At 64.2% G+C, this 27,018-nt stretch overlaps 2 protein-coding genes and 1 long non-coding RNA gene across 4 annotated transcripts; 1 reads left to right on the plus strand and 2 right to left on the minus strand.

Annotated features, from left to right (window-relative positions):
* Positions 1-192: 192 nt before the first annotated feature.
* Positions 193-12,658, plus strand: ARHGAP45 (Rho GTPase activating protein 45). Of its 2 annotated transcripts, none has more exons than XM_045491179.1 (23): positions 193-983; positions 1,893-2,220; positions 4,717-4,860; positions 5,084-5,168; positions 5,267-5,339; positions 5,446-5,509; positions 5,595-5,732; positions 5,811-5,875; positions 5,998-6,108; positions 6,189-6,269; positions 7,694-7,876; positions 8,059-8,196; positions 8,282-8,472; positions 8,598-8,722; positions 8,795-8,878; positions 9,005-9,091; positions 9,184-9,356; positions 9,676-9,864; positions 9,962-10,099; positions 10,196-10,422; positions 10,508-10,700; positions 11,377-11,485; positions 11,824-12,658. In XM_045491179.1, the coding sequence occupies exons 1-23, from the start codon at positions 894-896 to the stop codon at positions 12,144-12,146; spliced, it is 3,339 nt and encodes a 1,112-aa protein (XP_045347135.1). In that variant the 5' UTR covers positions 193-893; the 3' UTR covers positions 12,147-12,658. The 2 variants fall into 2 exon arrangements, with proteins under 2 accessions (XP_045347135.1, XP_045347134.1); XM_045491178.1 differs by lacking the exon at positions 193-983 and adding an exon at positions 1,040-1,189.
* A 3,668-nt stretch (positions 12,659-16,326) lies between these two features.
* POLR2E (RNA polymerase II, I and III subunit E) lies at positions 16,327-21,849 on the minus strand. Its single transcript, XM_045491180.1, has 8 exons — positions 21,702-21,849; positions 20,483-20,657; positions 18,615-18,730; positions 17,975-18,055; positions 17,356-17,414; positions 17,183-17,261; positions 16,928-17,008; positions 16,327-16,700 (listed from the first exon to the last, which is right to left on the minus strand). Exons 1-7 carry the CDS (start codon positions 21,756-21,758, stop codon positions 16,943-16,945), a joined length of 633 nt encoding a protein of 210 aa, XP_045347136.1. The 5' UTR covers positions 21,759-21,849; the 3' UTR covers positions 16,327-16,700; positions 16,928-16,942.
* Positions 21,850-25,337: 3,488 nt separating this feature from the next.
* On the minus strand, positions 25,338-26,635 carry LOC123604985. The gene is made up of 2 exons (XR_006715538.1): positions 26,280-26,635; positions 25,338-25,664 (listed from the first exon to the last, which is right to left on the minus strand). It is a non-coding gene; the product is annotated as an uncharacterized LOC123604985 (long non-coding RNA).
* Positions 26,636-27,018: the final 383 nt, after the last annotated feature.

The following is a 27,018-nucleotide window of genomic DNA, read 5'->3' on the forward strand; positions in this document are numbered from 1 at the left end:
ACCAGAGGTCAGTGGGGTCAGTGTTGGGGAGGGAAAAGGGGTTGTTGGGGTTTGGGGATGGGGTGGGACTCCAGAAGTGAGAAGAATGGGGGAGGGGAGAAGCCTCTGCCTGGTGAGGGGTCTTCAAGAGAAGAGGTGGTTGGAGGAGGGGAGCGGGGGTCTGGGGAGGGGGGAAGAAGGCAGGGGTCCCTACACGTGGCTGGTCTCGTGGCTGGGTAGCCTCAGGCTTGTTTCCAAAGACGCCTCGTCAGCGCTGCTGCTTGGCAAGTGTGATGGTCTGTGTGTGTCCCCGGACTGTGGGAATAGGGCTGGGGACGGTGGCCTGCTGTGCCCTGTGCTGCCCGGTGGCCAGAGGAGGGAGGACGGGCGGCCTGGATAGCGTGTGTCCAAGCTCAGGGTCTGAGAGGGAAGCCCTGGCTCGTCCGTTCCACGTGCGGGCTTCATGACGTCCGAGCACGTGTCCTCGTGCACGCGTGTGTGCGTACTCCTGGCCGCGCCTGGGCGTCTGCGTGTGCCCTGGCCACGCACCGGGGCATCAGTGCAGGGCGCAGGCACCCTGGCCAGCACATGCGCAGAGCTCCCGAAAGCGGAAGCTGGGGGTGGCACCCGGGACCCCACCTTCAAGCCCACTGTGAGGAGGGCCAGGCTGAGGCCAGGGAGGGTGGGGGGCAGGTCTGCGTCTCTGTCACTCACCGCCTCCGGAGGCCTTTTCCTGTCGGAGGGAGGGCCCGCCAATGAGGGCTGGGCCTGTCACGTGGGCCTGACAGCTGGGGAGGGGGTGGCCGGCGGCAATGTGGCCCCGAGGCAGCCAGGAGGGAGAGCTGCAGCGCTGAGACCCCCAGCCCGCGTGACCCCGGCCCGCCCGTCTTGGGCCACTGGGCCCAGGTCCCACCATGTTCTCCAGGAAGAAGCGGGAGCTTATGAAAACCCCTTCCATCTCCAAAAAGAACCGGGCGGGAAGCCCCAGCCCACAGCCCTTGGGGGTGAGTGAGCCTCTCTGGGGAGCGCAGAGCGGGCGGGGGCCTTGGAGTAACCCCCAGGCGGCAGGGGCCCAGGGGCGCGCGCCTTGTGCTGGGGGCCCAGCAGCTCCATGCTGGGCAGGCGGGGGACCCACGCCATCTACAGCCCCCACCGGGCTGGACTGCATGGGCCGCGCAGGAAAGGCCGGGACCCTGGCGTTCAGCTCACGGTAGGAGCGCTTTGGGTCGACCCCCACATCCCTCTGCTTGGACCGGGGCCCGGCCGTGGGGCCCGGGGAGTAGGTGGGAGGGTGTCCGGGTCAGGGCGGCATTGGGCCTGGGGCTCCGCAGGGCGGTGGTCAGGGAACCTGGGGGCAGTGGTGCCGTCGGGGTTTGAGAGCCATAGCACAACCACTGGGCCCAAGGGTTAGAGGTGCAGAGCACAACACAGGACCCGTGGGGTGTAGGGCCGGGGGTGCCTCTCTCGGGTCTGGAGAGCCACGAAGTTTGGGGATACTCTACAAGGCCTGGGCGTGTCCGTGGGGCTTGGGGGTCTACAGGAATCGACAGAGGTGTCTCCGCCAGGGAGGAGGTGTGTGTGCAGCAGCCAGAGGGGGCTGCAGGGGCTGAGGACCCCCTCCCAGCCCTCCCGGCCCCACCAGGAAGTGGGGTGCCCCTCCCCCACGCCCTCGCAGGCCCCACCCCTGGCTGTGGTTTGGGCAAAGACGGTTGTTTGTGAAAGAGCTGGGGAAGAGGATGTTGGGTAACAGGTGTGGGCGGGGCAGGGCACCAAATCTCAGCCCTCTGACCTCTGGCCTCTGATCCCCGTGGGGTCAGGCCGAAGACCCTCCGGAGCCCCGCTGTACTTCTGGGGAAACTGAGGCGGTGCCCGGGCCGGAGCACCTGCGTCACCCTCCTCCCCCGCCCTCCCAGGAGCTGCCCAGGAAAGACGGGGCTGATGTGTCCCTCGGCCCCAGCCTGGAGCCACCAGGCGCAGCCTCAAATGCCAAGGCCACGGGTACACTCAAGCGGCCCACCAGCCTGAGCCGCCATGCCAGCGCTGCTGGCTTCCCGCTGTCCGGATCCAGCACCTGGACGCTAGGCCGGGGCCACCGCAGCCCTCTGACCACCAGCAGCCCTGCCGAGCTGCCCCCCGAGGGGCCGTGCCCCGACACCGTGGAGGACATCTCCCACCTGCTGGCCGACGTGGGCCGCTTTGCCGAAGGCTTGGAGAAGCTCAAGGAGTGCGTTCTGCACGACGGTGAGAAGCGGCAGGGGCCCCGGGGCCTGGGTGGGGGGTCAGCGAGGCTCGGAAGGCGATGCCACCGCAGCTAGGGCTCCGAGGGGTGTGTAGGAGTTGGGTGGCCACCAGGAGAGAAAGGCGCCGGGGCAGAGGGAACGTCACGTGTGCAAGCTCAGACCCAAGATGGAGATGTGCTTAGGGGAACAGGTTTCGGGGTGTGTCAAGCGTGTGGTGAAGGACCCCAGACGTGATCCTGCGGGCAATGGGGGACCACAGGAAGTGTCAGAACCGGGGCTGGACAAGGTCCGCCCTGCAGGTTGGAACCCGCGTGGACTGGAGGTGGGCTGAGGTCTGGCCGGGGACAGATTCGGGGGGACGAGGGGGAGCCAGTGGCCTGCGGGATGGCAGTTCCGTTTTCTCCTGCGTGCGGCGCTGACGGCCCAGCTTCCTGCCGAGTTATTTTCATCCGCTTCCTGTTTGTCCCTGGCACCTCGTGCGCAGCCCGTGGCCCTGCCCGCTCCTCCCAGAAACCGCAGTGCCAGGACCGTGCCGAGTGCCCTGACGCGCTCCCCCAGGCGCCTGCTTTACAGATGAGGAAACAGAGGCCCCTCGTCGGGCCCTGACCCCCGGCTCTTCCAGCCAAGGCGGGGCGGGAGCTGGGAGGCCTGGCCCTGCTGGTCGGGAGGTGGGAGCCCCCCAGGGTTGTCTGGTCCAGGCGGGGGCCGGAGCTGTTTCCTGGGGAAACTCTCTAATCTCAGTTCCTGGTTCCTCTCGATCCCATCCCTGTGCCTCCTCGGAGGCCGGGCCTGGGCCTGGGCGGGGCCGAGCCAGGCTGCGTCCTGAGGGAGGTTGGGCCCCGGGGCAGGGGCGCCCTTCTACCCGCTTTGGGCACCTGCGAGAGAGGATGTGGGTTGAGTCTGGGCCCTTCCCCTGCTGGGCCTCCTCCTCTGAGCTCAGGTGTCTCTTCTGTGAAATGGGGCCTCGACGGGGCCTGCGGGGTAGCTGGCGGGGGTCTGACGTCCTCGGCATGTCGTGATGGTTGTGAGGACAGTAAGGCCCACTCTGGGTGGAGCCCCAAGTGAGGCGACAGTGCAGGGTCCCCTGGTCCGGCTGGCAGCACGTCCGGGGCACCTGGGCTTTGCGGGGCCGGGGCAGGTGCAGGTGTGGGGAAGGACCTTCTCGGGAAGGGGTGTGCCTGTGCCCCCCGCCCCCCGTGGCTGGCTTCCCTGGCTTCCTGAAGCCCCCCCCGCCCCGCCCAAGTCATCTTAGGCAGCGAGCGTGTGCTTGGGCGTGAGGTGCTGGGGTCGCCCCGGAGGTGGCTTTCGGTGGGGTCCTCCGTGCCCACGAGGCTCTACCTGGTGTCTTGAACGTCGTCTGCCAGGCTCGCAGTCGGGGCGCGGGGGCCGCAGGAGGTGAGGCTGCCTCCGTGTCTTGTGTCTGCAGTCGGCCCTTCTCCTTCCACTGACTCCTGTGGTTCTAACGGCGTGTGTTTTGCACACGGTGTCGTCCGCACACACGGTAACGAAGACTGGGGGGGAGCGCCTGGCTGGCTCCGCCCGTAGACGTGTGGCTTTTTTGTATTTTTTTTTTCTCTTATGTTTATTTTTAAGAGACAGAGACAGAGAGTGAGCAGGGGAGGGTTAGAGAGAGAGGGAGACACAGAATCCAGTGTAGGCTCCAGGCAGACAGAGCCTGATGTGGGGCTTGAACCCACGAATCACGAGATCACGACCCGAGCCAAAACTGGGTGCTTAACCTAAGACTGAGCCACCCGGGTGCCCAGAGTGTGTGCCTCTTGATCTTGGGGTTGTGAGTTCAAGCTCCAGGTTGGGTACAGAGATAACTTAAAACTAAAATCTTAAAAAAGCAAAACAAAACTGTTCACGGAGGGCACTGAAAGGCACGTTCCAAAACACAGATCTGACCTTGCCCTGCTTTGCTGTAGCACCTTCTATGGCTCCCCACTGCCCTGGAGATAAGGCCACCTGGGGTCCTCCTGTCTGGAGTTCTCATACCTGCAGAGCTAGTGAACACAGAAAAGCTCCATCATCCTTGAGAACGGCCTGCCCCTCTCTGTGCCTCAGCTTCCTCGTCTACAGAATGGGGATGGTGACCGCACCTGCCTCACGGGGTGGTTGGCAGGGGAGAGCAGATGGTGGCAGGAGGCAGGGCAGGTCCAGAGCTGGACAGAAACTTGAGCAGCCGTGTGAGCTTGTGGCAGGAAAGGGGCCTGGTGGGCTGCACGGAGGAGGGGGCACCAGGCCTGCAGCTTGAAGGACGAGCAGGAGTTTGGTCTCTTGAAGGACAGGAAGAGAAAGTTCTGAGAAGGGACTGCCTGAGCCGTGGTCTGGCCTTTGTGGCCCTGGCCCGCAGCCCAGAGGGACCGTGCCTCACCTGAGGCCCCACAGTGAGCTTTGCCCTCCCCACCTCTGCCTCCGTCTCCCCATCCTGGGACAGGAGCCCTGAGCAGGGGGCAGGCGCTTCCTCCCTGCTCACACCCACCGTGCCCCACAGACCTGCTGGAGGCCCGCCGGCCCCTGGCCCACGAGTGCCTGGGGGAGGCCCTTCGTGTGATGCGACAGATCATCTCCAGGTTCCCGCTGCTCAACACGGTGGAGACGCTCACTGCCGCGGGCACCCTCATTGCCAAGATCAGAGGTCAGCCAGCTGGGGCAGGGTGGCGAGGGCTCCAGCGGCCCCGGGGAGGGCTGCCCGGGGGGGAGGGGGCGTTCGAAGCGGGTTGTGAAGGGCGCACGGCAGTTTGACAGGCACAGCTGCCCTCCTGCTCCCCTGGTCTGGGAGCTCCCTTCAGGTGGCCGCAGGCAGGGGTGGTCACCTCCAGAAGTGGGTCAGCCGCCTCGTCCTTGTCTCTGCCCGCCAGCCTTCCATTACGAGTGCAACAATGAGTCTGACAAGCGGGAGTTTGAGAAGGCCCTGGAGACCATCGCTGTCTCCTTCAGTAGCACGTGAGTGCCGTGGGGCTGCTGGGGCGAGGCTGGGGGGCCCGGGGCTGCGTGTGTCTCGGCACTCACCCTGCCCTGCCCTGCCCTGCCCTGCCCTGCAGCGTGTCCGAGTTCCTCATGGGGGAAGTGGACAGCAGCACCCTCCTGTCGGTGCCCCCTGGGGACCCCAGCCAGGTGAGCAGGGTGGGGTGAGTCACTCCCGTGTCCTCTGGGGGCCGTCCCTCTCTGCCAGGGGGTGGCGGGGGGGGGGGCGACTCACCCGCGTCCCCCGCCCACACAGACCATGGAGAGCCTGTACTCGCAGGGGAGCGAGGGCTCCACCCCCAGCACCGAGGACTGTGACGGTGAGACACGTCGGGCGGGCGGGCGCTGGCCCGGCGGGCGGGGAGGGAGGGGGGCGTCGGGCCGGGCTAAGCGGGCGCCCCGCAGGCTGCCTGCCCCCCGAGGAGGTGGACATGTTGCTGCAGCGCTGCGAAGGCGGCGTGGATGCCGCGCTGCTGTATGCCAAGAACATGGCCAAGTACATGAAGGACCTCATCGGCTACCTGGAGAAGCGGACGATGCTGGGTAAGGGCGGCCCGGGGTGCGGGGCCGGGGGGAGGCGCCGCCCCCACAGCCCCGCACTCACGCCGCCCCCGCCCGCAGAGATGGACTTCGCCAAAGGCCTGCAGAAAATCGTGCACAGCTGCAGACAGAGCGTCATGCAGGAGGTGGGGTCCCTGGGGCCTGGGTGTGCGTCTCCACGCCCCCCAGAGGGGCCACAGGGAAGGGGCCCCCCGCCTGCGCCGTGGGTGCCAGGCCCTCCTCCGTGACCGCCGCCCCCGCCCCGCAGCCGCACATGCCCCTCCTGTCCATCTACTCCCTGGCGCTGGAGCAGGAGCTGGAGTTCGGCCACAACATGGTGCAGGCGGTGGGCACGCTGCAGAACCAGACCTTCATCCAGGTGGGCCGGGCGGGCGGGCGGGTGGGCCGGCCGGGGGTGCGCCGGGGCCCCCCTCGCTCACGGTCTGTGCCCCCCGCCAGCCCCTGAGCCTGAGGCGGCTTGAGCATGAGAAGCGCAGGAAGGAGATTAAGGAGTCGTGGCACCGTGCCCAGAGGAAGCTGGTAGGCCGGCGGGGACGGGGTGGTGGGAGGGGCCCGGCGCTGTGGCCTCCCGTGCCCGCAGGAGGCTGGCAGTGGCGCCCGAGGGGGGCGCAGGCCCTGCGTGGAAGAGATCCCGGGCCGCCACCCGCGGGGGTGCGGGGAGGAGTGGGGAGCCAGTGCGCCCCCCGCGCAGGCGCAGCGGGTCTGGTGCGAGCGCCAGCTTCCTTTGCGTCTCCCCCCCCCAGTTTGGTTTTAGACTTTTCCAAAGCGGGAGGCATCTGTGTGTTTCCCAGCTACGTTAACGGGGCCTTCGCTGAAAACCTCCCCCCCACCGCCTTCCAGCAAGCGCCCCTCCCCTTCCGTATGCTCGCCAGCGCGTCGGGCTGGCTCTTCTGCTCCTGGCCCTTCACACCCCGTCCCGTGGCCGGAGGCCTGGGCACCTCAATCTGGGGGCGGGGGGCGCGTCTTCCGCTCCAGGCGCTCAGCTGTGGAGGCCACTGGACTGAGTTCACTAAATCCTACCGCTACCTTCCCGTCACCGCTGGGCTGTTGGTGTTTCAGACACCAGCGCTGCGACAGCTTGCGTCCATCTCTCGGACCTGTGACCGGACACTTATCTCCGACGGGTGCCCAAAGCGGGACGGCCGGGGGAGGGTGTGAACGTGTGAGCCTCTCCTGAGCTCCCTCTGCTTCCCTCCTCGAAACACTTGTTTCCTGCCCTTTGCTCATTTGGGGCTGGATGATGCCTTCTTTCTTTCTTACTGATTTGTCAGAGCTCTTGACGTACTAGAGATCTCAGCCCTTGCTGATGTGAGTTACGGATCCCCCCCCCCCCCCCCCCCCGGTTTATCGTCTTTGACTTTTGACTCTACCTTTGGCCTGTTTTGCCAGCCAGAAGCCTGAGCGTGTCAGCGGTAGCCTTTTCTTGTGTGGTTTCTGGGTCTGTGTCCCATGTTCAAGGCCCTCCCACAGCAAAATGGTTTTCAGACCCTCTCCACGTTTCCCCTGGTATTTGCACGAGCTAGTTTCTGTACGTTTAAGCCTCTGACAGCGCAGGCTGGGGCGTGGCCCCCAGAAGACTCGCCATGTTTCTGACCAACCCTCAGGGCGCCCGGCTTCCTGCCGGGGCGGCTTTACACCTCTCCTGCGTAAGAGGGGAAGTGAGAGACGGGAGGGTGGCCACCACTCTGGCAGGGGCGGGTAGAGGTCTCAGCTGCGGGGGCTGTGATGTGGGCACACCGGACGCCCGTTCCTCCCAGGCGTCCGTAGGCAGGCGTCCCCTCCTGTTCTCCTGTCCACTCTTGGGTAGGGCCTCTGTCTGCCCCGCAGGGCCGTGGGCACAAGATGTGTGGGTGGCTGATGGGGGTGGTTGGGGACAGGGGCCGGGAGGCGGAGCCCAGCTGGAGCCCGGCTCCGGACTGGCGCCCTCACCCTCCTGCCCGCAGCAAGAGGCCGAGTCCAACCTTCGCAAGGCCAAGCAGGGCTACGGGCAGCGCTGTGAGGACCACAGCAAGGCCCGCTTCCTGGCGGCCAAGGCCGAGGAGGAGCAGGCAGGCACGGGGCCCGGGGCCGCGGCCTCCAAGACCCTGGACAAGCGGAGGCGTCTGGAGGAGGAGGCCAAGAACAAGGTGAGCGCAGACAAGGAGGGGGCCCTGGCGGCAGAAGCCCGCGGCGCCGGCCCAGGCTGCGTGTCCCGTGGGAACGCGTCCCAGCCCGTTCTGCTGCCTCGGTTCCTGCGGCCGGCCTGGCGACGTCCCGGGGGCCGAGGCCGGGCTGAGGCATCTCTGGGCACCGCTCTGCCCCCACGCAGGCGGAGGAGGCCATGGCCACTTACCGCACGTGTGTGGCCGATGCCAAGACGCAGAAGCAGGAGCTGGAGGACGCCAAGGTGACGGTGCTGCGGCAGATCCAAGAGGTCATTCGGCAGAGCGACCAGACCATCAAGTCGGTGCGGCCCCGCGCTCTGGCCACGGGGGGCAGGGGGGCCCTGGGCCCGGTCGGTGCGGCTTACCCGCCCGCCCGCCCGCCCGCAGGCCACCATCTCCTACTACCAGATGATGCACATGCAGACGGCCCCGCTGCCCGTGCACTTCCAGATGCTGTGCGAGAGCAGCAAGCTATACGACCCCGGCCAGCAGTACGCCTCCCACGTGTGCCAGCTGCAGCGGGGCGATGAGCCGGACGTGCGCTACGACTTCGAGCCCTACGTCTCCACCAACACCTGGTACGGCCAGGGGCACGGGCCCCGCGGGGGGGGGGGGGGGGGGGGGGCCGGGCTTCCCGCCTGCAGTGCCTCTGTGACCCCCGTCCCGTCCCGTCCCGTCCCCTGCCTCTGGCTCGGTCCACCAGGTCTCCGGTCATGCGCACCCGGAAGGGTAGCCTCAACGTCAGCGACGCCGTGGGGACAGAGGCCGCCGGCGGTCCCGAGGAGGAAGGCGGGCCCACCGAGGGGGCGCCGGCCAAGGACCGCAGGGGTGAGCGCCTGGCGCAGGGCGGGGTGGGTGTGGCTTCCCCGCGGCCCCCACTGGAGACGCCTCCTTCCGCAGGTGGGCGTGGCCACCAGGTGCACAAGTCGTGGCCCAGCAGCACTGCGGACTCCGACGGCAGCCTGGACCCCGGCCCTGGCTCAGGTGAGGGGGCCCCCGCCTGCCGGGCGTCTGGGGCAGCCGGGGGGTGGTGGGACGCCGTGGCGGCCGTGAGCCCTCTGGGGAGGGTCCCTCGTGGCTCGGGGTGCCTGACGCCGGTCTCCCGTGCAGGGGACTTTAAGAAGCTGCAGCGGATGTCATCCGGCGAGGAGCTGGCGGACCAGGACGGCAGCGCAGAGTCCTCAGCCTTCGAGCAGGGTGAGGGGCCCCCGGGCCCGGTGTCAGGGGGAGGCCGGTGGGCCCGGTGGTGGCCTGCGGCCGCGAGGCTCACTGCTTGCCCCGCCCCGCAGCCGACCTCAACGGCATGGCCCCCGAGCTGCCGGTGGCCGTGCCCAGCGGGCCCTTCCGCCACGTGGGGCTGTCCAAGGCGGCGCGAACGCACCGGCTGCGGAAGCTGCGCACGCCAGCCAAGTGCAGGGAGTGCAACAGCTACGTCTACTTCCAGGGCGCCGAGTGCGAGGAGGTGGGTCGAGCTCGGGGGACGGCTGGGGCTACGTGCTCGAGGGGGTCCGCTCGGCCGGGAGCAGAGGGGAGCAGCTGGAGACCGGAGGGCCCCGGGGGGCAGCGCCCAAGGCCCGGAGGCAGGACCGCCGGGCTGTCGGCAGGCAAAGCGAGGCGTCTGGAAGGAAGGAGCTGGGGTGGCAGGCACCCGCCGAGGCAGGCGTGTCCCCCAGCCGAGGAGACAGAGTGAGCCGGGAGCGGTGGCGCTTCTGGAGACGCCGCGAGGGAGTGAGGGTCAGGAGGGCGCTGGGCGGGGGTCTCTGACCCGCCGCCCGCCGCAGTGCTGCCTGGCCTGCCACAAGAAGTGCCTGGAGACGCTGGCCATCCAGTGCGGCCACAAGAAGCTCCAAGGCCGCCTGCAGCTCTTCGGCCAGGACTTCGGCCAGGCGGCCCGTGGCACGCCCGACGGCGTGCCCTTCATCGTCAAGAAGTGCATCTGTGAGATCGAGCGGCGGGCGCTGCACACCAAGGTGACCAGCCCCCGGGCAGCAGCGGGGGGTTCGTCCCGGGGTGGGGGGGGGGCAGCGGCGCGGCGGGCGGGGGCCGTGCTGACCGCGGCCCCCACAGGGCATCTACCGTGTCAACGGGGTGAAAACACGCGTGGAGAAGCTGTGCCAGGACTTCGAGAACGGCAAGGAGCTGGTGGAACTGTCCCAGGCCTCGCCCCACGACGTCAGCAACGTCCTCAAACTCTACCTGCGCCAGGTGGGGCCGAGTGCCGGCTGAGCCGGGACCGGGGGTGGGCGGGGGGGGTACCGCTGGGCTGGGGGCCTCTGACCCCGTCCGACCCGTCGCCCACAGCTGCCCGAACCGCTCATCTCCTTCCGCCTCTACCACGAGCTCGTGGGGCTGGCCAAGGACAGTCTGAAGGCGGAGGCCGAGGCCAAGGCAGCGTCACGGGGCCGGCCCGACGCCGCCGAGAGCGAGGCTGCAGCCGTGGCCGTGGCGGGCCGGCTGCGGGAGCGCCTGCAGGGCCTGCCGCCCGAGAACAGGGCCACACTGCGGTACCTGCTGCGACACCTGCGCAGGTGAGGGCCGGCCTGGCAGGGGTCCGGGTCGTGGGGGGCCTGGGGGAGCCATTCACACCTGCTCCCGCACCCGCGTGGCCCCCAGGATCGTGGAGGTGGAGCAGGACAACAAGATGACCCCGGGGAACCTGGGCATCGTGTTTGGACCCACGCTGCTGCGGCCAAGGCCCACCGAGGCCACCGTGTCCCTGTCCTCCCTGGTGGACTACCCCCACCAGGCCCGCATCGTGGAGACCCTCATCACCCACTACGACCTGGTCTTCGAGGAGGAGCCTGAGGTGCCTGGGGGCCAGGGGAGGGTGTTGGTGGACTGCAGGGCGACCCGCTCTGAGCAGGGGGCCGGGCCAGAGACAGAATGACTGACGCGCTTGCTTTGGGCCGGGTGGTCAAAAGTGGCCTTGGAGGCATCTTTTAAGCAAAGAACTGATGGAGGAAAGGCTCGACCCTTGAGGGAGAGCCACTGTTGGTGCAAAGGCCCTGTGGCCGTGCCCCCCCCCGGAGCCCACCTCAGACCTCGCGTTCGGCCTGGCCCCGTGGGTCTCCCGTCTCCGTGCCGCCTACAGCAAGTCCTCACGCTCGCGTGCTGCCCAGCTGGGTCCAACCTGCCAGCTCACCTGGCTGCTGGGTTTTAATCTCGTGCCACCGTTCTCCTGTCTGCCAGCCCCGTCTGCTCTGCTCTCGAGCCTCGTGCTCCCGTGCTCCCGTCCCCGTGGAAGGCCCTCTTCCAGGGGGTGTGTGTTCGGGGCGGCAGGGCACACTGGCATCCACACGAGACCTCGGCCTTGCCTGCCATGGCCTTCTGCCCCACGTGGGCGAGTCGCAGCTGCTTAGCGACACCAGGCACAGTGGCATCAGGCCATCCGCGCGCCGGGTGTTTAGTTAACCAGATGGAGAACAGAGCCTGGGAGGGACCAGAATCCCGGACCCTGGCTGACCACATTCTGCCGCCCACAGGAGGATGCGGATGACCGGCGGGCTGAGGATGGGGTGCAGGTGCCATGCCCAGAGGCGGGTGCAGGGGCTGCCCTCCCGCTGCGGGAGGAGGCTGCAGACGGGGGTCCAGGTGAGCGGGGCAGCCTGGGTGCCCGCTGGCAGACCGTGTGGTGTTAGGGGGCCACGTCAGGGGCTTTGGAGGCCACATGCCCCATGGGCAGGGACATCTCCTATATTAACTTGATTTGTTGCAAATACCAGCAAAGAGACGCCTTTTTGCGGTATTCTGTAGACACCGACGTGGGTGCCCTGGGCCTTGAGCCCGCACCTCGGCCTGCGGGTGGGTGGTCCCAGGGTGGGGAGCGGGCCGGGCGAGAGGACGGCAGGTCAGGCGGTGGACCCCAGGTCCCTCCTGGTCACGGCGCAACTGGCCTCTCTGCCCCCACCCCACCTTCCTTGGCTTCGCAGAATCCCAACTGGCCTCCAACGACTCCGACTCCGAGGGGGAGGAGGCCTCGGAGTTGCCGTCCCCGGCGGGCAGGGGCGCGTACCGCCTCAGCTTCCTGGAGAAGCAGGGCAGCGAGGCCAGCGTGGAGGAGGCCCAGGGCAGTGGCAGCGGCAGTGAGGAGCAGCTGGGGGCCGGGGCCGGGGAGGGCCTGGCAGAGCAGCTTTCCGAGTTCAACACCAATCAGTGCAACAATGTGGCCGAGGTCGGACTGCCCGTCACGTGGCTCCACGGTGGGCAGATCGCAGCGGGCACCGGCCACGAGAGGCAGCCCGAGTTTGTGTAGCTGGGGCGCGGGGCACGCCGTGTGTTCCCGGCTCCCATCCCTGTGGGTGTCCAGTCACCGGGAGGCCACGGGAGGCCTGTTCCTTCAAGCCCGTACCGGTGAGGGCATTGCCGGCTGCCTCTTCCAGAAGCTTCCGGGGCACTGGGTGAGGCCGAAGCCCGCTCCGTCTGCCTGTGTGCCCTGGCGACCCGACCCAGCCACGCTGGGAGATCCTGCTGTCCAGTCGTCTGGGGACTGACTGTGTGCTCAGAGAAGCCTCGGACGTCCCTGCCGCGTGGCCCTGCCCCCGGGGCCAGCTGCCCTGTGGGCCTACGAGCTCTGCCTTGACCGCTCACCGCTGGGCCACCACCGAAGGCCACTCTGAAAGCCAGACCGCAGCGGCCAGTGGCAGCACCACGCCCTTGCTTTCCTGGAAAACCGAGTCGGGACGCTGGGGGTTTAGGCGCATCTGCTCACGATGTACGTCTTTCACATGCACATTTACTCTGCTTAAAATAAAGTTTAAAATCCGAGCCTATCTTCTCTGGTGGTGGCAGGCTGGGGGTACGGACACAGAGGACACAGAAGTTCCACTGTAGCTGTGTGAGCTCCAGTGGCCTTTGAGACCAGCTGTGCAGACACAACCTCAAACAACCACTTCGTAGAAACTTCTAGCCCAGCACCGTTCGGTAGAACCTTCCAGATGAAAGAAATGCTGTCCGTTCACCATCCAGTGTGGCAGCCGCCAGCCCTGGAAACGGGGCCAGTGTGCCTGAGGAACAGGTTTAAATTCTGTGGCCACCTTCGGAGACGGCACTGTGAACCCCCTTAGGGTTAGCTAAGAAAGATCTGGAAAAGGAGATCACCGAGCCGGCAAACAGCCCAACGCGGAGCTGCACGCAGCCAAACCTCGTCACGCGCTGCCCATGTCCCCGCAGAGCCGAGTAAGCACCCAGGGGCCGTCTGGCCCGGGGCCGAGAATACCTATGGCCTGGCTCTTCACGGAAAAGAGCACGCCCACCCGATATATGCTTTAAGAGGGTCAGAAGAGGGGCGCCTGGCTGGCTCAGTTGGTTAAGCGTCTGACTCTTGATTTCGGCTCAGGTCATGATCTCGGTTTGTGAGACTGAGCCCTGCGTTGGGCTCTGTGCTGACAGTGTGGAGCCTGCTTGGGATTCTGTCTCTCTCTCTCTCTCTCTGCCCCTTCCCTGCCTGCTCTCTCAAAATAAACTTTAGACTCTCGACTTCTGCTCAGGTCATCATCTCCTGGTTCATGGGATCGAGCACCACGTCAGGCTCTACGCTGACAGGGTCTGCTTGGGATTCTCTCTCCCCCTCTCTGCCCCTCCCAGCTCGTGGGCTCTCTCTCAAAATAAGTAAATTAAAAAAAAAAAAAAAAATTAAAAAGCTCAGATAAGACCATTTACCTGTATTCCGTGTTCAGCCAGACGGCAGCTTTCCACTTACGGGCATTATTCAAACAGCAAGGGTCATGAAAAGCCTCCCCCTGAAGTCTGGCCAGGCCTGTAAACGAAGGCCTCTGGATGCTGTTCATGAGGTGCCTGGTAATTTACTGGTTTGGGGCCAGCTTCAGGCCAGGCTTGACCCAGCTCACAGCATGTCACAGGGGCCTGGGGCCATGTGAACGCTGGGGCCCCCCTCCTCAATCCACCCGTATCCAAGGAGGGGGCACCTCTTCCATGAGGCCTGAGGCAGGTGTCTGAGCAACAGCCCAACCTGAACCAATCTTAGGGAGGTTATACTCAATGGCACAGGCAGGATCCGGTCCCCAAAAGGGACGAATTCTCAAAGGAAGGCCACGTGCTGCTGGAAGGAGGGCATGGAGGTTGAGGCGGCAAAAAACCCCCTGCACCAGAATGACAGGAACGTCCACGGCCTCTACGCCCGAAACTCTGCCGACTTCGAACGGAGCTTCAAAGTTGTTCAAAGTCCTTCGTGTGCAGATGGGCCAGAGGTTTGCACCCAGCTTCAGAGACCAAGCAAACTCAACCAAAAGCAAAAGGATTTTTTACATATTCGCTTTAAGTTCATTTGTTTTGAGAAAGCGTGGCATGAGCAGGGGAGGGGCAAACAGGGAGAAACAATCCCACAGTGCAGAGCCCGATTCTCCCGGGACCGTGAGACGGTGACCTGAGCCGAAGTCAAGAGCCGGACACTTGACCAACGGAGCCCCCCAGGCACCCCTGTTCTTGTACGAAGTCCATGTTCAAGGACAGCCAAGAGTCACGTTAACTTCAGGTGCACAACCGGTGACACCCTGTCAGCTACACCTCAGTAACTAGCTATGCTCCCCCCCAAAACACACAAACTAAGTATCGATAAACCGAAACAAAACACAAAACTCCACTGTGGGGGGAAGGACACAACAACCAAGTCGTTTTTTGTTTTTTTCACTGTGGTTAAAATGTACGGAATACATACCACATCTAAATGCACGGCTCACGGGCGGCAAGCACACTCACACTGTCATGCAGCCACCCCCTCCATCCGTCTCTAGAACTTTCCATCTCCCGAAACTGAGACTCTGTCCCCACGAAGCACTGACTCCCCGCCCCCCACCACACCCCCCACTCCCACCATCTACTGTCTCTGTGGACGGGACCCCCCCGTGAGTGGAGTCACATGGGACGTGACCTTCTGTGTCTGGCTTCCTTTGGCAAACAACGTATGGACGTTTGGAGGCACAGGGGACACGTGTACCACCCACCGTTAGACATGCTACAAAGCTGTCACTTGGAAAACCAGGATTGATCCACAGACAAGAGGAGCTCGAAACAGACCCATGTCCACCTGGGAATCCAGAGGAGTGTGGCAATTCGGGCAGTAAGGACCCGCTAGGCATTCACAGTATCAAGAGCACCATCTATCCCAGGGAGAAAAGATACATCCCCAAGTCATACCAAGCCCAGGAGCAAATCCCAGATGTCAAGGCCACGTGTAAACACCAACGTTAGGAACAGACGTTTGCAAAAACAAAAAACGGAAAAAGCTCTCTCAAACTGCGTAACTGACCAGGGACTTGTACGTGTTAAGCGTATATAACACACCTGCACACAGGAACCAACAGCACCTGCAGCCTGGTCGGACAGACAGACAGACAGGCAGCCCGATCCTGCCACGGACGAAGGATCTGAACAGACCTCCCTCCAAAGATGACGCTGAAGTGGCCAGTAAGCACACAAACGCTGCTCAGCGTGGCCAGGCGTCAGGGAAAAGCAGCCCGGGTGACGGCGAGGACGCAGCCCGCCCCGCCAGGAGAGCCGCAGAGGGCAGGGGTGTGCGGACGAGACATGGGGCGGCTGCGGTGCTGACCGCCGGGCGGTTCCTCCAACGGGCAACCAGCCTCCAGGCGACCCGGCCAATTCTACTCCCAGATACATGCCCGAGAAAACTGAAAACACACGTCCACGCGAAACTCATGGTGAATGCCCACAGCAACATTATCCGTAACTGCCAAAACGTGGAAGAACTCGCTGTCCAATGGCAGGCAAATGGATACACACGTCCACGGCACACGCGCGCATCCCTCGACCGCGAGAAGGAGCAGGCGCCCACCCCCGCCACCCCGCGGACGGGCCCCGAACGCACGACGCTCAGGGAGGGAACCCGACACGAGAGGCCACGCGGGGCGGGAGTCCACGGGTGTGAAACGTCCAGAACGGGCTCCTCCACGGACAGGAAGGGGGCTCGTGGGGGGCCGGGGTGGTGGTGGGGAGGAATGAGTGGTGATGGGGACGGGGTTTCCTCTGGGGTGACAAGTTCTAACACTGACAACACTAAAAGCCACTGAACGGTGCGCTGCGAATGGGCGACTTGTGTGGCACATAAGTTATACCCCGATAAAGCAGTTAATAAAACAGAAAGAAAAGCAAACCTGGGGAAGACTTCCTGAAATCAGACGGTAACGGGAGGAAGCTGGGTGATCTCACTGCAAACTTCTGCGCGAGAAAAGCAGCAGCAAACCAAGTCGAAGCAACACGGCAGCACTGCCTGCCTCGCGCCCGTGGACAGGGCCCGATGCCCGCCGTCCACCCCCCTGCGGGCTCGGTACAGGGACGAGAGAGGATGGCCACCCTCCGGGACAGCAGGCGTCACAGAACAAGGGGGCTGAGTCCCCCCGGCGGGGCCTAGGGCCTACAGCCTCGAGCAAGGCCACTCGTCACAAACGGTCGTTCTGACCTCCAGACAGGCCGCTTTATTTACTCCAATACTTTTAATTCTTAAAAACACCCGGCAGCAAGTAGCAACTCGCTCTCTGCCGCCACGGGCGCGGCTCACAGATGTCCCCGGGGCCACCCTATAGGACACGGCGACAGCAAGGTGTGGGGGCCAGAGGCTTGGACCCAGGACTGCAGTTTGTCACCGGGCGCCGGAGGGCCTCCCTGCGCCGTCCCGTTCGCTCCGGAGGCGCCCTCACGCGGGGTCCAGGTGAGGCCACACACAGACCTTCAGCCCAGGGGTGTGGAGAAGCAGCAGCGAGGAGGTTCCTGGGGTGACTGTTCCCACAGGGCGGGCTGGCTGCCGCCCTCAGCCTGGGTGAGGGACTCCGGGCCGCTGGACGAGAGGAAGGACGAAGGTGTGTTAGTCGGTCCTGCGAGCCTGAGCCAGCTGCCTCCAAGCCCGGCGACAAGTGGATGACACACGAAGGACCGCGGGCAGCGGGGAGAAGGGGCTCTCCGGCCACAACCCGGTGGGCGGGAACGGTGCGCTCCCTCCCTCCCGGGCCGGAGACGGACAGGCCCTCCCGCTCAGCCCCCCCCCACCGAGAGGCGCCATCTCACCTGCGAGCAGGGCGGCTACTGCACCAGCCGGTAGGTGATGTACCTGCCCGCAGTCTCGCTGGGCCGGATGATCTTCACCACCTGCGCAGGTGCCAAAGCAGAACAGGGGCTGGGGCCTCCCCACAGGCTGAAGTCACAGCCCACCCTGGATCTGGGGTGGGGGGGGCCCTGGGTGACGGGGGGGCAGGACTCCTCACCTGCCCTTGGGGGAGCCCCAGGTCAGGGGGGGGGCGGGGGGGGGGGGCGAGTCCTCACCTGCCCTCGCTTTATCCCAAAGTAGCGGGCCACCGGGTCTCCAGCCTGGATCCTGGGCAGCTGGTTCTCTCGGAGTTTACTGAGCAGCTCAGTCAGGGAAAAAGCCAGGCTCAGCTGACGGGGGTGGGGGTGACTGAGGTGCGGGGGCCCAGGGGAGGGGGCCGAAAGGATACTACCGGGCCAGGAGCTCGGTCACCTCCTCCTTGGTCATGACGACATGCTCCGGGACCAGCTGCCAAGAGGAGGAGCTGAGGACAGGCCCCGCTGAGCCCCCACACAGAGAAGGGGTGCGGGGCGGGCCCTGGCCAGCTGCCTTGCCGCGCCACGTTCACCAGAGGGGCCGGGGTTTACAGATGTCCTGGTGCAGCCCCATCCTGCTCCCGCCTCCACATGTGGACGGGGGTCCCCAGACTGTGCCTCCTGCGGACCAGCCCTGGGGTCCCGCCCCCACCCCCCGGGGCTTCCTGACTGTGCAGGCCAAGCAGGCCTGGGTTTCCGCATTCCTGGTTGAGTTCCCAGGTGATGTTGCCGCGGCCCGTCCGGGACCACACTCAGGGACCCCTGGCCTACTTCCATCACCAGACCGGCTCTCCCCAAAGCGGGAGCATCCAGCCCCGGGGACGCGTCCCCACTGTCTTCCTACTCTCAGGCAAACGCCCACATCCCTGCCATCCCCCAGCGGATGAGGGACTGTGGGGCCCCCGCACTGCCTTCCCAGCCTCCTTTCATCCCTCGCTAGCCCCTGCTGGGGGGGAGGGCCCATTCCCCGCAGCCCCCACCTGAGGCCCCCACCTCGTGCTCTGTGATGTTGATGAGCAGCTCCTGTTGCAAAAACTGCTCCAGGACGTACTTGGGGGCCATGTCAACCAGCGACTGGAAGAGAGACCGCCCTCAGGCACAGCCAAGAGCCAGGACCACCCCACCGTTCGCTCCCTGGAGGCTGGCGGGGGGCGGGAAGCCAGAGAGGGTTTGCTTTCACGCCCCAATAAACCGCCAAGCGCTGCAATTCAGCAAAACCCACCACCAGGCAGCCGGGCTCCTCCGCAGGGAGAGCCCGCCCACCCAACAGGGGCCTCGGCCTGGTGTCACGGTGACAACCAGGTGATGCTTGCGTGTTTCCATCTGACAAAACGCTCCCGGGGCTCATCCTCGAGCCGATGGGGCTGGGAGTGTCCTGCAGCCCCCAAGCACAGGACGAGAGTGCTTACTGGTCCTCCGTCCCGTCCCGTCACAGACGGGGGGCCGACCGCCCTGCCACCCTGGCCCTGCCCCTCAGCGAGGGACAACCGCTCCTTCTCAGATCCCAGTCCCCGGGGGTCCCCTCGGGATGGGCGAAGGGCCCCGTGAGGAGCTGTGGCAGGAAGGGAAGCGAGGTGCTCAGGGCTGAACGAGAGGCAGCGGGGCTCAGCACCTGGGCGGGGCCCCCACCCACCTGCTTGGCGGAGGGGGTCATGCCCTGCTGCACCACGATGAGGGCGCGGGTGATGTTCTCCTCCTGCATCCGCTGGCAGTACACCTTGATGGTCTTGATGCCGACCTTAGGCTCCTCTGCGGACAGAACGCACGGTGGTCTGCACTGCCGGGGCCCCTCTCGCCGTGCGGGCCCGGCTCCCTCGCCCTCTCGGGCACCCGGGTGCTAGCTCTGCTTTGCCGAGGGGTCCCTGTGCCACTCCGGAACGGCCCCTCTCTCTGAGGCCTCAGCTTCCCCACACGCACGACAGGAACCTGGCTGCTGGCTCCCAGAGCAGGGGGCTGGCCGCCTCCACGTCACCTGGGGAGCTGAAAGGGGCCTGGCACCCTGGACTTACTGGACCCCTTCCTGGAAGGAGGATCTGGGACTCACGTGGTCCAGGGCCTCAGTGGTTCCAGGGCTTGGGAACGCCCACATCAAGCGCTTCGTCTGGTCTACGGGAGCCCGAGGTCCCACCACGGAGACTACCTCCCGTCCCTGCACTGCCGGTGGGGTGCTGGGTCACCACGGCGCACAGGCCCGGAGCCCGGCACTATGGGACCTCTGGACTCCGGGAGCCCAGCAGACGGGCAGCCGCTGGTGCCAGGACCCTGCCCGCTGCTCCATCATGGCACCCTCCTGAAACCCTCGCTCCACCGACGGGCGGTATCGTGGGCTGAGTCGTGTCCCCCCTGAGCCCTTACGTCAGAGTCCCAACCCCCAATACCTCGAACGTGACTGCACTTGGAAACCGCTAAATTTACGCAAGGTCATCGGGGCAGACCCGAATCCAACCAACTGCTGTCCTTCTAGGACACGAAGACAGAGACGCAAAGAGCAAGCGGCCGTGTGAGGACACAGGGAGAAGGCGGCCACCCACACGCCAGGAGACACCTCACAGACCACCAGCCCTGCTGATACCTGGTGTCAGACTTCGTGCCTCCGGCGCTGGGAGCGGAGCGGTCGCGGATGCTCAAGCCGCCAGGTCGGGGGCGCTGTGTGGACTAACACGGCAGGAACCCCGGTCCTGAGCTATGGCCCACAGGAGAACACGGACGCCCCCACTCTCAGGAGGCTGAGACAGCGCCACAGGGACGCAGGCGGTTAAGCACCAATGCCTCCAATAACCACGCCTCGCACACGGGGACGCCTCCTGTCAAAGCACCAGCTGGGTCCATTCTGTAAACGTGTGCCACCCCCCTTGATTCCAGGCAGTGGGCTGGGCCCCCAAGTGCTCACCCCACAACACGGTCTCCCGACCCTTATGGGGCTTAGAGTCGGGCTGCCTCAGTGGAGCAGGTACTAAGAGGGACGCAGGGGGCCCGGGACACCCCTTGGTGGGCTCTTCGCTCGACCTGGAAGAGGGGGCACCCGAGCTCGGTGAGGGGCATGGACAGGGCCCGGGACGGGGCCAGAACCCTGCAGCAGCACAGGAAGGGGCTGCAGAGAACGGGAGGCTTGGAGACTGGAGGCTGGGCTGATGGGTGGGGGCCAGACAGGACACAGGTGAGTCTCAGGTCATGAGGGGTCTGGGGGCCCCCCCTGGGAGGCCTGTGACGATCCTGGTGGAGAACACAGCCAAGGAAGAAAAACTGGGGAAGGGGATCGAGGAGAAGGAAGCTGGAAAAAGTGCTCAGAGAAGTCAGAGATCAATGTCATCGTCTGCAGTGAAAGGGCGGGGGGGCGGGGGCGGTGTGTGCTCTCTTTCCAGGCTGGGAAGAATAAAAAGGGTCAGTGTAGACACTGGTCACACAGCATGCAGCTGCTACCATGTGACCCCCGAGCAGGCCCTCGGATGGCTCTACTAGGACCGTGACCCCCAGGACACACACAGCCAACACGGCCCTCACCTGGAAAGAAGACGAACATCTGGTCAGTGGGGTCGTCGTTGTGAGCCACCAGCACCGTGAGGTCCGTGCGCCGTGGCCGCCCTTCACTCGGCTTGTCCCCAAACTGGGCCTTGAACTCTTCCAGTGTCTGGTCCAGCTCATCCTGGGTCACCAGGTAGCCACGGTCATGGCAGAGCTGCAGAGAGAGAGAGAGAGAGAGCTAGCCCAGTGACCTCAGAGAGAGAGAGCTGGCGGGAAGAGCTCGGGCCAGATGAGGCCACTGCAGACAAGGACACGCGGTTTGGGGGCCTGATGCGACAGGTGCGTGTAGACGTCAGACGGAAATGGGCAGGTGGGGACACAGACCAGGGCACACCCCAAGAGAGCCCCTGCGCTGCTCCAGACAACCAGCTGCCACACACGCAACTGTCACCTTATCCTGAGCCTCGGGGACTGGCCGTGACCTGGAAGCGGTGGCGCAGAGCTACGGCCCTGGGGTCTGGGTGGGAGGGGCACTGCTGGGCTGGCCAGGGCTCCTCCAGTGGGTGAACGGTATCCAGACGGAGAGAGGGAAGGTCAGAGCTGCTACCCAGCCCTGCGCCCATCCCTTTTCTCCATGAGACCCCTGGCCTGATTGTCCCTCCAGAGCCTGCAGGGCCCCCAGCGCAGCCCCTGGGCACGGCTGCTCTGGTCCCTGCCTTAGAGCAGCTTTGCGAAGCGGTAAGAAGAGGCTGAATGCGGCCGCCTGGGCTTAGTTCCGGCGGGATTTCTCCCAGGCCTGGGATCGCACGGGTCCCCTCCCACCGGGCGGCTAAACCGCACGCCTTGCAGTGAACGCTCAGCCAGACTGTCGCTGTTAGTTGTCCCGAACAACGCGAGGAGCTCAAAGGTGGCAGCCGAGGCCGTGAAGTAGCCGCCGAACAGAAACATCAGTCAGACGCCCTCACTGACCAGCAGGGCTCCCCCCAAGCCCCGATTCTGGGATTCTGTCAGGCACCCGGGCTAGAGCCCAAGCCTTCCAGGAACAGGCCCAAATGGGAGAACAGGGGTCCGCCGTCTCTCTCCAGCTCGAGGGAGACCCCCTCCTCCCCGCCCCCCCCCCGCCCCGCCCCGGGACCGCCGGACTCCCGGCTCGGCCACAGGCCGTCGGCCCCTCCGTCCTCCACGCGCCCCGGCCCCGCTGCGCGCCGCCGGGACCTCGTCCTGGTCCGACCTCGCCGCGTTAGCCGAGCAGGCTCACCTGCATGATGGTCTTGCGGATCTTCCACAGCCGGTACGTCTCCTCCTCGTCGTCCATGGCCGCCGCCGCTCCGCGTCAACGCGCCCCAGCCCGGCAGTACCCTCGCCGACTGCGCCTGCGCCGAGCCATTGTCAAGCCCCCAGTCCTTCTCGTGGAGGGCTGTCGACAGCGAACGCCTGAATCCAGACACCTTCGGGAGCGGCAGCGCCAAGGGCAGCCCGGGCCTTCAGAGAGCGGCGGTTGGCTGCGCGAGAGGCGTGCGAACGGGACCGCCCACTCTCGCCTCGGCAGTTCTCGCGTGGCCTTGGCCGCAGGGCCTCTCGGGAGTTGTGGTTTCCGCTCAACGCGGGTCTCTGTGAGTTGGATTTAGAATCGTGGGAGGCGGAGGCGAGCTACGGGAGGGGAAACTGAGGCCGGACGGACGCAGCGGTCTCCTCGCTTCCCAGAGAGGGCCGGGCAACTTTGTAGGCCCTTTGTAAATATGCATCCAGGTGCTGCGAGCCGCGTCCAACTCAATGCCCATGAGCCTTGGTGTTCCCTTCTGTGCAATGGAAATAAAGTGTCCCCGTTTTAGAGGGTTAGGTGAGAGTCTAAAGGGACGGCCGTGCTTGGGAGGAGCCTGGCATAGCTCCTGGGCTCATGAGGTGCTCCCACCTGTGTCTCCCCGCAACCCCCACTGCGCATCCACCCCTGCCCCCAGCTCAGCGCTCGCCCCATTGGAGGCCCATCAGGAGCTTCTCATTGAGCGATACGTTCACAGAGACAGACATTCCAGGGAGACACAGGACAGAAACGGTGAGCACAACAGACGATAATGTTACAAGCTGACAATGCTATGGAAGAAAAGGTAGACCACGCTAAGCAACGTGGGAGACTTTCAGTTTCAAATGGGGAGGAGGTCAGGGAAGGCAAGGAGCGAGAGAGACTCTGGCAAAAGCCCAAAGAGGAGGAGGAAGCTGTGGGAATGTCTATAGAAAGGTCTATCAAAAGGTACAGCGTGTGCAAAGGCCCTGAGGCTGCACTTTGCCTGGTGAGTTGGCAGCAAGGAGGCCTGTAGGGGGAGGGGAGGACAGGAGGTTAAAGAGTGCAGTGAGGCAACCCCTGGGAGGCCTTGTTGCTTGGGTTGAAAAGCTTGGGTTAACTTTGTCAGTCACTCTCAGTGTTTGAGCAGGGAGACCAAGGAGGGGTGGAGAGGATGACCTGGGCAGAGCAGTGGGCAGAGTCCTGGTATTCTGAAGGTGGAGCCCACAGATTTGCAGATGGACGGGACACGGAGAAGAGAGAGAGAGGGAGGAGGGAGAACAGAGCGGCCCTGACTGGGGCCAACAGGCCAGGGAGAGACAGGTGTGGGTGACAGATTAGAAAGGGGCTCTGGAGGGGCGCCTGGGTGGCCCAGTCGGTTGAGCGTGTGACTTCAGCTCAGGTCATGATCTTGCGGTTTGTGGGTTGGGGTCCCATGTCGGGCTCTGTGCTGACAGCTCGGAGCCCGGAACCTGCTTCAGATTCTGTGTCTCCCTCTCTCTCTGCCCCTCCCCTGTTCGTGCTCTGTCTCTCTCTGTCTCCCAAAAATAAATTGAAAAATTTAAAAATTAAAAAAAAGAAAGAAAGGGGCTCTGGGGGCACCTGGCTGGCTCAGTTGGTGGAGGAGAAGTTCAAGCTCCACATTGGGCATAGAGATTACTTAAGAAATAAGAATAAAGAAAAAAGAAAGAAAAGAAAGAAGAAATGATCTCCTTGCGGCCCAAGGAGAGAGATCAAGGAGACCTTGGGATATGAGTGGAATCCAGGGCAAAGTCCAAGGTTGGGAGGTGGAGGTGGGGGGGGGGGCGGTGCAGCAGACTTGTGGGAGTCAATGGAGATCGGAGGCTGGGCGCGGTCACCAAACAGATCCGAGACCAGGACTGGAGCCTTGCCAAGACGTGGAGGCCGAGGAGAGGGAAGAAGGAGCAGAAGGGCACAGAGCGGGGCACAGATCCTGAAGCAGTGGCCTGGCCTCCGGTCCTGGCCGTGTGCACCGAGGCACATCCCTTAACCATTTTGTACCTAAATGCCTCCCTTCCCCCTGCCTCGTAGAACAGGGACAAAAACAGCACCCACTTCTCAGGGCGCTTGACTAATGATGGCAGTGCCTGGCACCAGCAGTGTTACATGAGTGCTCCTTAGTAGAATAAAGGGCGGTAGGAGGTTGCCAGGGGCCCTGGAACCGGGTGAAGAAAGCGTCTGGAGGAGGAGGAGGGAGAGAGCAACCATCAAAGCCACGAAACAGCAGTTTGAGTCTGAGCAGATGTGAAGGTTGGACGGGAGGTTGGTGACCCCAAGGAGGGCAGATCAGGAGGGGGCCTGGCCAGGGTGGGATGGATGAGAGGAAAGGAGTTGGAGATGTGGACGTGAATGCCAAGGGGAGGGGGGCCAGAGGCGGAGGGAGAGGGAGCTAGGAGCGGTTTTAAGATGGGAGAAATGGCATCTGTCTAGGTTGCTGGCGTGAAGGCAGATCTGGCAAGGGGAGAAGGCAGGACTGTTGGAACCTGGGGGCGGGGGGAGGCCGGCTCCAAGGAAAGGTGGCCCGGATAGTACCCCAAGAGGGCCCAGGCACGGGTGGCAGGTGAATACAGTAGTGAGTGTGTAGATGTTAGGCAGTCTTGCTGTTCCACAGGGCACAGAAGAGACAGGAGAAAGGGCTCACGGGGCCAGGTGGGCCTCAGGACCCCAGAGAGGCTGCCAAGGCCTGAGCATCATTCTGATGATTCAGAGTCCAGTGACTGTGCCCTCAGCGCCAGGACACAGAGACACAGAGTGGCAAGCGGCTCCTTCGCACCTCTCGCCATGCCGTATCGCATGGCCGAGGCTGAGTCCAGAACTCTGGCCGCCATCCACACGCTCCTGGGTGGGGATATAAAATGGAGTGGATGGAAAACAGTCCGGCAGCTGCTCACAAGGTTAAACGAGACTTACCATCTGACCCGGCAATTCCACTCCGAGGTGCATACCAAGGAGAAATGAAAACGTACGAAAAGAGGGAGGGGGACAAAACAGAAGAGACTCATAAATACGGGGAACAAACAGAGGCTTGCTGGAGGGGCTGTGGGAGGGGGCATGGGCTAAATGGGAAAGGGGCATTAAGGAATCTACTCCTGGAAATCATTGTTGCGCTATATGCTAACTAATTTGGATGTAAATTAAAGAAAAAAAAATTTTTTTTAATTTAAAAAATGAAAATGTATGCCCATACAAACACTTGTACAGCATTACAAAGGCAAAAGTTCAAAACAACCAAATTCCATCAATGTATGAACAGGTGAACACTGTGTCCACCACACATGGGAACATTACTTGGCCACGAGCAGAGCAGGAGCGAGGCGCCCACACCCGCCGCCCCGCGGACGGACCCCGAACACACGACGCTCAGGGAGGGAACCCAACACCAGACGCCACACGGGGTGTGAGTCCACGTGTGTGAAATTTCCAGAACAGGCTCTTCCACGGACAGGAAGGGGCTCGTGGGGGCCGGGGGCTGGGGGAGGGGACAGGGAGTGACTGATGATGGGGACTGGGTTTCCTTTGGGGTGATGGGATGTTCTGGAATTACCTAGCGGAGATGGTTGTACATTTTAAATATCTTAAAAAAGCGTGCACTTCAAAAGGGCTAATAGTGGATTTTATGTTATGTGAATTTTATCTCAATTAGAAAAACTTTCCACTTTGAAAAGGCCTCTCGCCAGTGGCCAGCTGAGCCCCCTCACTGGGGACACACAGGAACTGAGGCCACCACAGGGAAGCCTTCCTGGAGCCTTGAGACTTTCCCAAGACTCCACGGCCCCCTCTGTGAGACGGAGTGTCTCTGGCAGAAGCCGTGAAGCCCGGACGCCCCGCCGGCAGCTCCGGCTGGCCTCCACGTGGGTTGTTGTCTCCGCCTCTGGCCACCTCAGGACATGGGTGCTGCCAGCTCGCTCCACCTCTCTCCTCCTGCGGGGTGGGCACAAGGGCGTTGCCCTGAGCTGTTTTTCTGGCCCATCCTGCAATAACCAACAGCCTCAGGGGCCATCGTTATGACAAAGTTATAGGTCACAACTGCGGCAAAAGTGAAAACAGCAGTCTTCCCCCAGGGCCAGACAGGCTCCTTCCCCAATGTGGCCTTGACACCCCGCGGTTCCAGGGAGGAAGCAATATGGGCGGCACGCGGGGGTGGGGGTGGGGGGTGTGCTCCTTCTTGAGAAGTGAGGCTGCCCAGGTGGGACTATGGGGGCTCTCTTCCAGGAGGTGACTCAGACAAGTGGGCCTCTGGTAGCCGCACTGGAGGGAGGAGGCCACGTGAAGGCCATTGTGCAAGACAGGGCCTGGCCGTTGGAATGGGCTTCCTCATTTCATTGCACTTCTACCTCGAAGCGTGGCGCAAGGCCAAGGGCCCCAGCTCTGCCCTTCGGCAAGCCTGGGTGGGAGGGGGTCTCACTGGCGCCCCCCAAGTGAACCAAGCCGAGAGTCCTACCACCCCCCCCCCACCCCCGTCTCTGCAGCAACGTTCACGGGAGGATCCGAGAAGGGGATAAGAAGTGCGCTGTAGCACAAGCTGAAAACACCCACTCGTCCACAGGTCAAAGTCCAGGCAGGGTTGGGAGTGGGGGCGGCCGGGCCGCTGAGGAATTCCTTGGCTCAATTCCCAAGAGCGGGCGGTTCTGTCTTCTGGACCAACTCGGCCAAATGCCCGAGCACGCCTGCACTGTGTGCAGACTACTCCCCCGGCGTGTGCCGCCGCTGCCCCGCACACACCTGCGCGTCCTCGCGGCCACAGGGGCCCGCTAACCGTCGCCTGGTTAGTGGCCCCGGGCTCACGCGCTGCTTGTAACGGCGGGCGCTCGCCGCTGGGTGGTCCCCGGCCTTCGCTGGGCCCACGGGCGGGGCGCCCCCGCAGCGACACCGCAGTCTCCAGTGAGCGGGAGTCTGACCCCGACTGACTTTATTTACTTTTAAAAGAAAACCTCCAGTGTTCAAAGAGCTGGGCGATATTTCTGGGAGCTCGAGCCCCCCACCACGCGTTTCCAGTACTATCTCAAGTGGTCAGGCATCCCGCGGTGCCGAGGTCAGCCAGCCGGATAACCGTCCTAAACTCGCCAACGCGCCGCGCCGCCTGCGCCGACCTCGCAGCCCTCCCCGCCGGCGAGCATGCGCAGTGGCGCAGAGCCGCGGAGCCGCAGCCCAGCCCGGCCCGGCCCCGACCCCGCCCGCCCCTCACCCCGGCCTCCCATTGGCTGGTGTCACCACGCGTCCGCCCCGCCTGCGCGTACAACCAATGAGGGCTCTGTTGGGCGTGGCCTAGGGCGGG

This window comes from Leopardus geoffroyi, chromosome A2 (assembly GCF_018350155.1).
Source record: "Leopardus geoffroyi isolate Oge1 chromosome A2, O.geoffroyi_Oge1_pat1.0, whole genome shotgun sequence".
In the NCBI taxonomy this organism is placed as follows: Eukaryota; Metazoa; Chordata; class Mammalia; order Carnivora; family Felidae; genus Leopardus; species Leopardus geoffroyi.